Genomic DNA, 13,123 nt, shown 5'->3' on the forward strand with positions numbered 1-13,123 from the left:
TGGTGTCTCCGGCTCCAACGCTGTTCCCCCAGTAGACTACGAGAAGAACAGAGCACTGCCCACAACAGACCGGTTGAACATCTCCAACATCTTGCTGCACACATCGAAGTTTCCTCAACAAAAAGAGTTGACTCCTCCCCTTCTTGTACACAGCGTTGATGTTGGCCTTCCAGTTCAGTCTGTTGTCGAAGTAGACACCCAGGAACCTGTACTCCTCCACCATATCCACATCCTCCTCTTCCAGAACTCTCAGCGGTTGTGGAGCCGTCGTCTTCCTCCTGAAGTCCATCACCATCTCTCTGGTCTTGGCCACGTTCAGAAGAAGGTGATTTCTACCGGCCCACTCCACAAAGTCATCCACTACTGCCCTGTACTCCCATTCCTGTCCATCCTTAATACACCCGACCACTGCAAAGTCATCAGAGAACTTCTGCAGATGGCATGACCCCGAGTTGTACTGTTGAATGCACTGGAGAAGTCAAAGAAAGTGATTCTCACAGAGCCACTGGTTCCATCTAGGTGTGACTGGGCTTGTTGCAGGAGGTAGATGATGGAGTTGTCCACTCCCACACAAAGCTGGTAAGCAAATTGCGGTCTAAGGTCGGCCAAGACCAGCTTTTCCAGCACCTTCATCACATGGGATGTGCGGGCAACTGGTCGGTAGTCATTGAGGCCAGATAGAGTTATCTTCTTCGGTACAGGGACCAGGCACAACATCTTCCACAGCCCCGGGACTTCCTCCTGCCTCAGGCTCAGGTTGTAGAGGTGCTGCAGGACGTCCGACAGCTGGATAGCGCAGGTCTTCAGGACCCGGGGTCTGATGCCATCAAGTCCTGCAGCTTTGCCTTGGTGGAGTCTCTCCAGCTGTCTTCTCGCCTGGTGTTCTCTCCCTCCAACCTTGAAGCCAGTTGAGATACAACATCTCTTCTGCCAGGGGAAAGAAAAAAAAGAACAGGGATAGAAAAACAGAGATTCGTGTTTGTCTTGATGTTTCCATTGGCACCAGCAGAACATGATGACAGACACCTTTGACTATGCAAATGACAGTTGACGTGCCAGGGCAGCACAGATCTGTAGGATGAAGCACAGCTGGTGCCGCGATGTTGCTGCCTGCAGGCGCCTTTTCATGAACGATAGACAAAATTACAGTTTGTGTTGTGTGGTATGTTGATGTTTGCTTCGGCACTGTGCCCTGTTGTTTCTCTCTCTCTCTCTCTCTCTCTCTGTGCGAGTAAAAGTGTGCCCTTTCGAGTCCATTGTACGCATTCCTCCGCCAACTGCTTCGCGAGTGCGTTGCGAAGAGTAAAATAACGATTGTAATGAACTTAATTGTTCAGTTTTAATTGTTTCAAATCATGGGAGACGAGGCGCGTTTTTACCTGAATGGCGCAGGTGGCGAGACGCGCAGAGAGCAAATGAGGCGCAGCAGCCGGCTGCATCGGAGGCGCGTTGCGCACGCGTAACACATGCATTGCCGCGCACGCGCGCATACGTAGACTTTGTCTTTCGCATAAAGGAGAGCAAACAGTTGAACTCCTTCGGCAGCAGACGTCAAAAATGACAAGTCTGCGAGATTCTGCGCTCCATCCAAGCGGAGCCCGTTGCCCGTTTTTACGCACGGCGGCGCGTCCGAGGTCATCCAAAAAGCCGGCGAGCTTTCCCGAGTTCATCCTAATCATGTCCGGGATGTTGCTCGTCGTGGTCCGGCCACTGTCCGCTCATCCTCAGTGTCTGGACTTCGAGCCACCTTTCAAACCGCCGTGGCACCTGGAGTTCTGCACCCAGTACGAGCTGTTTGGCTGCTGCGACCAGAACACGGACAACACGATAGCGGAGAGGTACTGGGACATTGTTGACCAGCTGGATGCGTCGGGTCACGAGCTCTGTGAGGACATGTTGAAGGAAATCATGTGCCAGGTAAATATGTATATGCTCTTATGCTTTTGAGGATGTCCCCGATGAACAGTGTAATAAGTTACCTCACAGAATAAAACATTGCTCAGTCTATCAACCTAATCAAAACCATCTAACGTTATGGATCTACAATTGTAAAGATATCAAAGTTTAGACATCATGCAACTTTTAGTTTGATTTCATTTGCAATAGTTTTATTGATACTCATGTTCTTCATTCTTAATCCAAATTGTAATCAACAGTTGGACAGAAACAATTTAGAGGAGATTATATTTTAACGAGGGGGGCAACCCGTGATTTCCATTCCCAAAACAAGGACTCCAACCCAGAGTGTTTGTACTTAAAAAGTGGAATAAGTAAAAAATCCTATTTACCAAAACTTCCAGCAACTACTGTCAATGTGTGGAAGGCCTGACCCATTACCCCTTGATAATAAGTCAATATTACTTAAATATTTCCATATTCCTAAAACAGTGATGTGCTGGAATATGTCTTTGACCTAAGGGACACTTCAGCTTAGTTCTAACGTCATGTCCCGAAAGTGTGACTGAGAATTGTTTATAAATACCATAAATCGTTTGGAGTTATTTTCTTTAAGTTTTCTTGGAATGAAAAGAGGAATTCTGATATATAATTGTGATAGTTTGTTAAAGAATCACAACTTAGTTTCCATTCAGGACCTGATGTTGATTCAACAAGATGAGTTGGATTTCTTGTGTCTATGTGGTCTAAGTCGGCCTGCGTGTGTGTGTGTGTGTGTGCGTGTGTGTGTGTGTGCGTGGACCCCAGAAAGAACAGCCAACACTTGTGCTCGTGCTAATGGGGATACTATAAGACAGGTGGGACAGAAAGGGGCCCCTATAAAACTTTGCTTTTATTTTTTTTACCAGTGTAAACCCGTCAGTACACTGAAGTGTCTCCTGTTTGCACCATCCAGGAGTGCTCTCCGTATGCCGCCCACCTCTATGATGCCGAGGACCCCTACACGCCTGTCAGAGAGCTGCCTGGCCTCTGCTTCGCCTACTGCTCCGAGTTCCACGGCAAATGTCGCCATGCGGTTAAATATTTAACCGGGAACCAGCTGCTGCAGGACACGTCCGAGCGAGACGCGTCCACGTTCTGCAGCCTGGTCGACTTGTCCGACCGGGACTACTGCTACCCCAACGTCTTGAAGAGCCCCAACCTCAACAGCAACCTGGGAAGGGTGGCGGAGGACCCCAGAGGGTGTCTCCAGGTGTGCCTTACAGAGGTGGCCAACAACCTCAGGAACCCCGTGTTGATGCTCCACAGCAGCGACGGCACACATCGCATGTTCATCGCCGAGCAGGTGGGCTTTGTGTGGGTTTACCTGCGTGACGGCAGCCGGCTGGAGCAGCCCTTCCTGGACATGAGCGGGGAGGTGATGACGACGCCCTGGCTGGGGGACGAGAGGGGCTTCCTGGGCATGGCCTTCCACCCCGAGTACCGGGACAACGGGCGCTTCTTCATCTACTACTCGATCCAGGTCAACAGTGAGCGGGAGAACGTCAGAGTCAGTGAGATGAAGGTGTCTGCCCACGATATGAACATGGCCGATCCGTACTCAGAGAGGTAAGCTTTTTATGTTTTTATTGCATCGAAGTGTTGCTGACGATGCATAAGTATGTATCTTTACTGTAATTACCCTTTGACTACACTGTCATACTTCCTCTGGGACGTGCACTCAACCTTGCACAGACATGTTCTGAGATAAATACTGTAAATCACTTCAGGGTCTGCTCAAGCTTTTCTTGGGGCCATGCGAGAAACGGTATACACTCAATTTAATGTGCAACAATTAAAAGAAAGCACATATCAAAAGTACGGAAAACCGTATAAGATATTAGGAATTTAAAGTCGCTGACGTTATTCTAATGCTCCCAAATACCAAAGTGCTATCGTACCCCAAATGTGGTCATTTATTATAAACTAAATAAGTTTGTGCTACACCAAAATATCCATAGTGAAGAGGTAACTCCTGGATGAATCATGACCTGAAGGCAGACTTAAGAATCATGAAAACCTGCAGATATGCATCACCTTTAGCAGATGAGATTGTTCTCAACTTGCCTCCTTTGTACGTTCAGAACCATCCTCGAGATCGTGGAGCCAGCCGCAAACCACAACGGAGGCCAGCTGCTGTTCGGTCTCGATGGATGTTTGTACATCTTCACGGGAGACGGTGGAAAAGCTGGCGATCCATTTGGGAAGTACGGCAACGCGCAGAACAAGTAAGCTGCTTCAGGTTTCTCCTCGTTACAGAGACAGTTCCTAACCTTTTTCTGTCTGAAGTAACAGCGGATGAACTCATGTACTCCTTCATCATCGACCCCCATCAGGTTCCAAATGCACTTTTAACAAAAACGACGTCGCTAAACTTTTCATCAAATCGTTTTTTTTTTTTTTTTAATCCAGCGTGACAGAAGTGTCCTTTGTTGATCATGATGTGGATCCCCAACCCCCCCAAATAAAGGTTCACAATTGTCTTCTTTTGTTTGTTTTGAGCCGCCGCTTTCAAAAATCCTCAATACAAATTCTCATTACAAAATAAGAAGAAGAAAAAAAAGATTCCTCCAAAGATTTGTAGCTACATTATGAAAACTAAATGTCGGTGTGCCACACAGATGTTCCTCCCCTTTTTTTGTTTTGGCTATTAATAAGCTTTTATTTTCTGTATGGTGACTTTCATGCAGGTGCTCTTCAATTCAGGCGTTTTCCTTGTTTTATGTGTGTGGTGTATGAGATAATTTTCATGTGCAATAGTTAGCAATTATCTTTTTCCCCGACAATATATGTAGATAGATAGATAGATAGATAGATTGTGGTTACAAGGTTGGGAATAACTCCACTAGAAAGTCACACCTGTTGCTGAATCCTATTTTCTTTCCTACCCAGGAGTACTCTGTTGGGAAAAGTGCTCCGCATTGATGTTGATGGAAGTGACTCCAGTGGGCAGCAGTACAGGATCCCCCCTGATAACCCATTCCTGCGTGACCCGGAGGCCCGTCCAGAGTTGTACGCATACGGGGTCAGGAACATGTGGCGCTGCTCTGTGGACCGCGGAGACTCGGTCAGCCGCTACGGCAGGGGCCGGATATTCTGTGGAGACGTGGGTCAAAACCGCTACGAGGAAATCAACATCATTGTGAAGGGAGGAAACTACGGATGGAGAGCCAAAGAGGGCTTTGAGTGCTATGATATTAAACTGTGCTACAACTCCTCCATGAGTGAGTATTTTCCTATTCATGGAATAAAAATCAAGAGCTATCTGTAATGCTTACTTCATACTTTCACCACCATGTTATTTCCGCCATAAAGTGACACGCTTTCAATCTAATTTTGATGCCTCAGTTTTTTTCTCTCCCACCACAGATGACATCCTCCCCATATTTGCATACAGCCATCATGTTGGGAAGTCTGTGACAGGGGGATATGTGTACAGAGGATGTGAGTCACCCAATCTGAACGGACTGTACATCTTTGGAGACTTCATGAGTGGGTAAGATTGTGTTGATCTCAGCCAAATAGAGTACTCCAACTGTTGTGGGAAGAAAACTGTTCAAGGGGGAAGGAACAGCATGTTTGCTCAGCTGTTGCACATTTTTTTATTTATTGGAAAAAAAACATGCATTTCTGATGGAATTCAAAATACTTTAATTAAGTTTAACTGACTTACAATTTTACTTTTGTTCGACCATCTGTGTCGATCCACTGATAGATTGATATCCCTCATGTTTGTAAGCCAAATAGGAAGTTGAAGCCACCTGCTAGCTTCTTAGCTTAGCATAAAGACTGGAAACAGAGGGAAACAGCTAGTACAAATAAAAGCTAAAGCCACGCGCTCGTAATTTAAAAAATAAAAAAGTTTTACAGAATGATATGCTGCACTGAACCCTCCTGAAAGGCTGGAGCATCTTTTCCTGTTTTTTCAGAAACAGAAACATCCACTCAGCAGTGACGTAGGTTACCGCAGGAAGCTAATCAAAAAGGTTATGAATAATGTGAATACTGGTACTCGTCGAGTCCATCGTAGCTGTGCTAAGTTTAAAAATAACTAAAAGGGTTAGTTTGGATTCTTTGAAGTGGGGTTCAAACCATGTTTTGTGAGGTAAAGAAAGCAACCTCTCCCGTGGTTCTTTGGTTTTGTTCTTTTGTTTTGTGGAGAGTTCTAGTTAGTATATCATACAATACATACAACACGGTCAACAGGCTTTTTTATTGGCGTTTACATCATCTTCACAATGTTAAAGTTCAGAGACAAATGATTGATTCCTGCCTTAAATGTGATAAACCATTGTTTTTGGTTGGTTATGACGCCGTTCGTGATTCTTGTTCCATGTCGCAGTCGAGTCATGGCGTTGGAGGAAGATAAACCAACAGGAAACTGGAAGGAGAGACGTGTTTGTATGGGGGAAACAAAGACCTGCTCATTTCCTGGACTCATCAATCACCACCACCAGTTCATCATCTCGTTTGCGGAGGATGAATCCGGTAACAGTGAATCTCACAGCCGTCTAGTTCTGCACCAATGAAACAGAACTCATGAGCCGTTTTCCGTTTTTTTTTTGTTTCAGGGGAACTTTATTTTTTGGCCACCGCGTACCCCAGTGCCACGTCTCCTCATGGAACTGTTTTCAAATTCATGGACCCCTCCAGGTGAAGTATCGGACACAGCTTACATTTAACATTTAACATTTTGCCAAATGGAGATACAACAAATCATCAATGAAACATGGTGATAAGTGGGAAATGTTGTAATACTATTAATTTAAAGTAAAGACTTTTCCAGTCTCAAGATTTTCATTAAAGTCATGAAATCTGGATACAATTGGTAAATTAGTGAGTTTTCAGGCAGGTGTAATGGTTAAAAATGCTCTTCAACATGAGACAAAACTCTCTTAAGATAAGATCAAATAAATCATTGTGCCAGAGATTGATTTCAAAGATTACAACAGAAGAATAAGAGAAAACAATACAGTAAAAATATAAACATTTAATAGAGTAATATGTATTAAGTGCATCGGAATGAGTACTGACACAAGTGCAAATTAAAATAGCAATATGATTTAAAAACTACACTACAACAGATATCAAAACTGGAATAATAGAAACTAAAGCAGAAGTTATATTGTGCATGATATTGAGAGTTATGAACATTCTGCATTGACTACAGTAATTTCTGCCTTTTCAAATCCACAAAAACTTGTAATTTGTTCTAATAAAGAGACATTTGTTGACCTTTGCAGGAGAGCTCCTCCAGGAAAATGTAAGCAGAAGCCGCTGCCTGTCAAAGTCAGGGGGAAAACGGTTCCTTTTGTGCCGCGAGAATGTAAGTCACGTCAGTTTACCTTTGAGTTTGTATCGCTTCATAAAAGTTTAATGAGTCGTTTTAATGACGTGCAGAAGCCATATGAAAGAGAAATTGGAAGACAAAGTGGAGCCTCTGAAATTGTACCTTGAACTATAATATTTCTTTTGGTTCAATCAAGGTGCACTAAACATAAACAACATGCACACAACATATTATCAAGACATTTAAATTGATGTTGGAGGTTAGAGGAAGAAGACATCCGTTCTGGAAAGCTAACAAATTGCCTACACTCATGTTTTCTTTTGCGGCGAAATTGTATAATCACACTTAGGTCTTATATAAAACTAGAAGAAGCAGTCTCCTATTTTACATCAAACAGACTTTAAATAGAAAGAGACAAAAAAAGAAACGCATTTCAAACATTCCGGTTGAATGTTTTTTTTTTTTTGGAGCATCGTTTTGAATCGAGGCGTATAAAAATGCAACATATGTGCAGAGTTGAGTAAAAATGGGTACTTACTTACTGACATCTGTGCAATTTCAGTGACTTTGCTGGACACGAATGAAAAACCGACCAGACCACCACCAAGAAAATTCAAACTCCCCACCAAACCAACGGTGACGAGGAGCAACGTCACGCCTACGACAGCCGCCGCCAGCGAGGCCACGACGGGCGCTGCCGTGAAGCCGAAATGGAAATCACTGGATAAGAAAGCGAGGAAGGTGAATAAGTTGCAACTGTGGAAGAAAAAGAAAGTGCTAAAAAAAAAGCAGCAGCTGGCTAAAGCACGAACGAAGAAGAAAGCCGTGAGACAGAAATCCAAAAAGACGACTGCGGTGATGAAAAGTAAAAACCAACGGGTAACGGAACTGCCAAAGCTGTTTTAAAAGAGACAACGGCCTGAAGCAAAGCACAATCCCCATGAGGAAGGTGGCTGCTTCAGTCGGACATCAGAAAAAACAGCATTGAGTTGAAAGAATCTGCCAAACAAAATCATTCCTTCATGAACAAAACTATCGCTTACACGATGGGAAAACGCATATATTTTCATGCGTTTTGGCCTTTCATTTACACAAAGGTTGTCAAACGTCACAGTATGCGACTAAAACTGCTTCACGTCATGTGAGCGTCCTATGTCCTATGTTAGTTTACTTAGGCTACTGATCATGGATGGTGTCAAGGTAGTGCTCATTTGTGCGTTAATGCAAACCCTTTTGGCCTGTTTGGCATAGTTATGATGGCGCCCGGGGGCGTATTTATGCGGGTTCATATAAACAGAAACTTTTTTGAAAACAACCTTGTGTGTACAATGTTATTTTTGAAAACGGAGGGGCAGAAATATTTGTTTCTGTAAATACCCGGCTATGTGTAAATGTGGCCTAAGACAAACTTTGAATGTGAGAAGGAACCGAACAATGCAAAACAAACTTCAGGGAAAGAGAAAGCAAGCGAAGGAAGCACTTTAAAATGTGTATTTTTGTTATATTTTGTATATTTTTGTTTGTGATACCAACTTCGTTGAATATCATGTTTTAAAGGAATGGTTTGACATTTTGGGCTATGCGCTTATTGATTGATACCACTCTCATGAAGCTGCCGGTTAGCTTGGAAGCTACTGAAGAAACATGGTGGTGAAGAGAAGCTCCATGAAGGGCTCTTTCTAAGCTAACAAAAATATAACAATTCTTAGTTTCAGGTCATTTATACACTTCCAAAAACAAGGTGTGAATATTATATTCCATTTCTGCAAATAGATGCTCCTAAATGCTGCACACTGGCCCTTTAAAGCTCATTAAAACGTCATTGCTAGTTTGTTTATTACATAACCAAGCTAGCTGTTTCCTCCTAAGCTAACAGGTTGATCTTGGGAGCTTCGTGTTTACTCTCAATCTTCTCATCTAAGCCAGAAAGTAAATATGTTTTTTTCAAAATGTTGAAATTAATTAATTAAACTACTCCTTTAAAGTGCAAACCACAACTGTTGCTTTCAATCATGCATGTGACAACACTGTTTCCTTTACTTCTTATTTTTTGACCGTAGTAAAATCCTTGAGCCAACTTAATAACCACCCTGTCTGTATTTAAAGCATATCAAATAAGTTAGAAGGAAAAATAAGCAGAAAACTGGAAGCTTTCTGCCCAGTGCCGTTAAGTTAAATTGCTGTACATTTTTTTTACAACACATGCAAGTGTTAAAAAGAAACAATAGAAAGTGTGGTGTGTGTGTGTGTGTGTGTGTGTGTCTCTGCAGCTCTCTGTAATTAATCTACACACCATTGATCATAACTGCAACTGTGTTTGCATAATGACTGCTGTAAATGTAAAGACGACGTGCAGCTGTGCACCCAGAGGTCACACAAACGAGTTTTCTCTGCTGCCAATCTTGAGACATGCATTATGGGTTTCATGTTTACTGGAACGAGGCCAACATTACATTTTTGTTCGGTTGTTTTGACTTTGGTGAAAGAAAAGTTCATGACATGACGTAACACACATTTCATAACAGCACGACGTGACACTAACATACAGTACCATGTATACCATAACATGACACAATGTTGTCATATGATGTCATATTTTAAGGTAGATAACATTTAGCATGATAATAGCATTTTTCGACAAATATGACAAGTCATGAAAACTTATGTTAAAGATTTCAAACAATTGAAGTTATATCATCTATTGTAAAATGACACAAATTTACTATAAGATACGATATCATACCATGACATGGCATACATTTACCATAACATGGCTTATACATTTACTATTATACCATATTATAACATGACAAAACTTTAACATATGATAATATACACATGACATGACATACACTTACCATAAGATACTATATCATACCATGACATGGCATAAATGTACTATTATACCATATCATGACATAACTTTAATGCATCATAATATACAGAATACTTACTCTAACATACTACCATGAAACGGCATACATGTACTACTCCATGCTAGGGCATGGCATGACAGTAATATACATTGAAATGACATATCATATCGTAACTGTACCATGTATGCCATTGCATGCCATTATAAACTACATCTTAACATGACATGGCATAAATGACATATCGTTACATAACATTAATACACGATGACATGACATGAACTTACCTTTCCATATCGTGAAATGAAAAAGAAGACAACAGCAGCTCCATAAAAGAAACAATCTTCATCTGCTCGTTTTATTATCAGCTCCCTTTCACAGTTAAAGGGTATTCTTGTTTAAAACCAAAGTAGTAGTATGAAAAAAGAGTTTATTTGTTTATTTATACGCCTCTGGACAAATAAAGTAACGCTAGTTTGGAAACTTCCGGGGCCCTGGTAGGACCCCACATGGAGCACCTCACCACTTTAATGTCCCGAAACACATCTGCAAATGCACAACAACATAAAGTATGGTGATGAGAAACAGAAGGGTCTAGATTTGTAGTTCGGAAGACATCCAGGGCTGCACTCAGATTTAATGTAAGTCTACCATGTGTCCTCTACATGGTTAAAGTGTATGTTGAAGTTCTTTTAACTCAAGACCTTCACAAATTACAGACCTACATAACTACTCATTTGTGCTAAAACATCTGCAATTTAAAAAAAAAACTAAAAAGCGCTGCTTGGGTTCTGGGACCTTTGACTTCATGTTTTAACACATAGATTGACAAAAAAAAAAACAGAACAGTTTCCTCTCCAGTTAAAGACACGACGGCTCCATTAGCCGTTTGTCTTCACCTGCGGCGGTTTAGATGGAGGGGCCGGCCCTTTGAAGGGCACTTAGCTCCTCTAAAGAGGATGTTTAAAGGTTTCAGTGTTTTATCATTTTTGTTAAATTCCTCGCAGTAATGTTGACATGCAACAACGCTTGACGTAGAGATCATACACATCCTTTTTGAGCCTTTTTAATTTTTTTTTAACAAATTGGAGTGCAGATTGCCTCAAAAAAGTCAAGTAAATATAACTATTAGTCTTAAGTTATGTTTACTTAGTTGTATTTATTTTTTAGTTATTCCAGTGAAATTAACTTATTTCCAAGTGTGTACCGTCTGTTTTTTGGTGGTTTTCTTCTGCAGTCTAAAGACATGTAGTCAGGTGGGCTGGAGTCTCCCCCTGAGTTTTACTTATTTTTTTGGCAGGTAAAGTTTTCACTTATCCAGGAATGTCTCAACATCTATAGATTGGATTAGCACAACATTTCTTACCAGGATTCACGGTCCTAATAACTTTGGTGAACCCGACTGGTTTATGCATCAGCTCCGATACTTTGATTTATGACGAATTTCAACATCCCCTTCAGCCTCAGCTGTACTTATTATGTTTAGTGCTAATTAGCCACTGCTAAGGGGTCATTCCTATGTTGCAAGGCACCTTTGTTCCCAGGATGTAGACGTCAAATAATGAAAGGGGCCTGTGTTCACAGAGTCTGTGTTTCCCAGATCTCCTTATGTGCTCTCCCAGGGTCCAATGTTACCCCAACCCCGTTGTCATTCCCAACTTGTCACATTTGGACAATAGGTCAGGACCTCTTGGTGTCATTTAGGTTTAGGCAACAAAAATACTTGGTTAGGTTTTTGGAAAATATCGTCTATGGTTTAGAAAAAGTACGTTTTTGACAAACTAGGAATGAGAAGGGCCTGGTTCCCAAGCTCTAGGTGAACCCGAACATATGTTCCCCAACTCTATTCGCTTACTGTGACGTGGGCTATGAGGGGAGCTCATGTTCAAAGGGACCACAGCATGGAGTACTGTTAGGGTCTATTATAATTTAAGAGTAAAAACAAACAAATAAAATAATTAAACTTCAAAAGAGGAAATTATGCAAAATCTCAACCATGAATCACATTCATATGCTTCAAAGAAATGTCATAATTCACAAGATGCATGTTTTTAAGCAGCGGTAGAGGAGTTTTTATTTTTTGTCATTTAAAAAGGACGTTTATGGCATTTTTGTTGCCGATAGATTTTCTCTATCCGATACTTTCTTCTTTTTAGTCCCTTCTCATCAATCAATTTGACTGTCACAATATAGAGCTACAGATTGTTGAAAACAATATCAAATGAAATTAACTGAACATTTGATACGAGTAGCAAAAGTTAATGTTAATATGTACAAAAAAGTTAATATGTACAAAAATCTTAACTTATATGTTGTCTACATGTTCTTTGTTGTTATGTTTTGCACTTCATCATTATTATTATTATTATTATCACTTTCATCACTTTATGTTGGACAAGGGGAGAAACATTATTTCAGATCTTTGTATGTTTGCACATCGAAGAAATGACAAATAAAGCTGACTTTGACCTTTGAAATATCTTCTTCCCTTCCGCAGGCTCCTGAGGTGGTTGAGTGAAGGCATATTGTTACCTAGTGGCCATCGTATGGAACTAAAACTGTGTTTAAAGAAACCAAAACATTACTGGACTCGTTGATTTCCTTACTCTTTCACTGGTCTACAATTCTGACATGGAATCACAGATTAAATGAAAGGTCACAGGTCACTGACCTTCTGCTGTTAAGACGTTGCAACTTTTTCTACATGAAGTGTCAAGTGCATGACAATAGGGAGGTTGGGGAATAATATATTGATTGACAAGTGTTCTTTACAGTATCGGCTTTAAAATGCACAAAACGTTCACAGCATGGATCAGAAATTTAAGTAGAAGACAAGTCAGAAATGTACTTAAATTACAAACCTGCCTTAAAAGTTTGTTAACACTATTGGATGGGAGAACAATTCATCCATGTGACTAAACGATTTATTAGAAATATTTTTCCCATAAACCAGGAGGTTGTTGTTGCCCAGATGAGTTCCTTTGCCCCATTTATTCCAGCCCCAAATAATTACGCGTTACGTTTT

General features: G+C 41.3%; 1 protein-coding gene across 1 annotated transcript; it reads left to right on the forward strand.

Annotated features, from left to right (window-relative positions):
- The first annotated feature begins 1,686 nt into the window (after window positions 1-1,686).
- hhipl2 (HHIP-like 2) lies at window positions 1,687-8,341 on the forward strand. Its single transcript, XM_034525098.1, has 9 exons — window positions 1,687-1,917; window positions 2,852-3,504; window positions 4,020-4,163; window positions 4,828-5,159; window positions 5,305-5,431; window positions 6,278-6,423; window positions 6,507-6,588; window positions 7,179-7,261; window positions 7,788-8,341. Exons 1-9 carry the CDS (start codon window positions 1,687-1,689, stop codon window positions 8,129-8,131), a joined length of 2,142 nt encoding a protein of 713 aa, XP_034380989.1. The 3' UTR covers window positions 8,132-8,341.
- The last annotated feature ends 4,782 nt before the right edge of the window (window positions 8,342-13,123 follow it).

The sequence above is a fragment of the Cyclopterus lumpus genome, chromosome 22 (genome assembly GCF_009769545.1).
Source record: "Cyclopterus lumpus isolate fCycLum1 chromosome 22, fCycLum1.pri, whole genome shotgun sequence".
Lineage (NCBI taxonomy): Eukaryota > Metazoa > Chordata > Actinopteri > Perciformes > Cyclopteridae > Cyclopterus > Cyclopterus lumpus.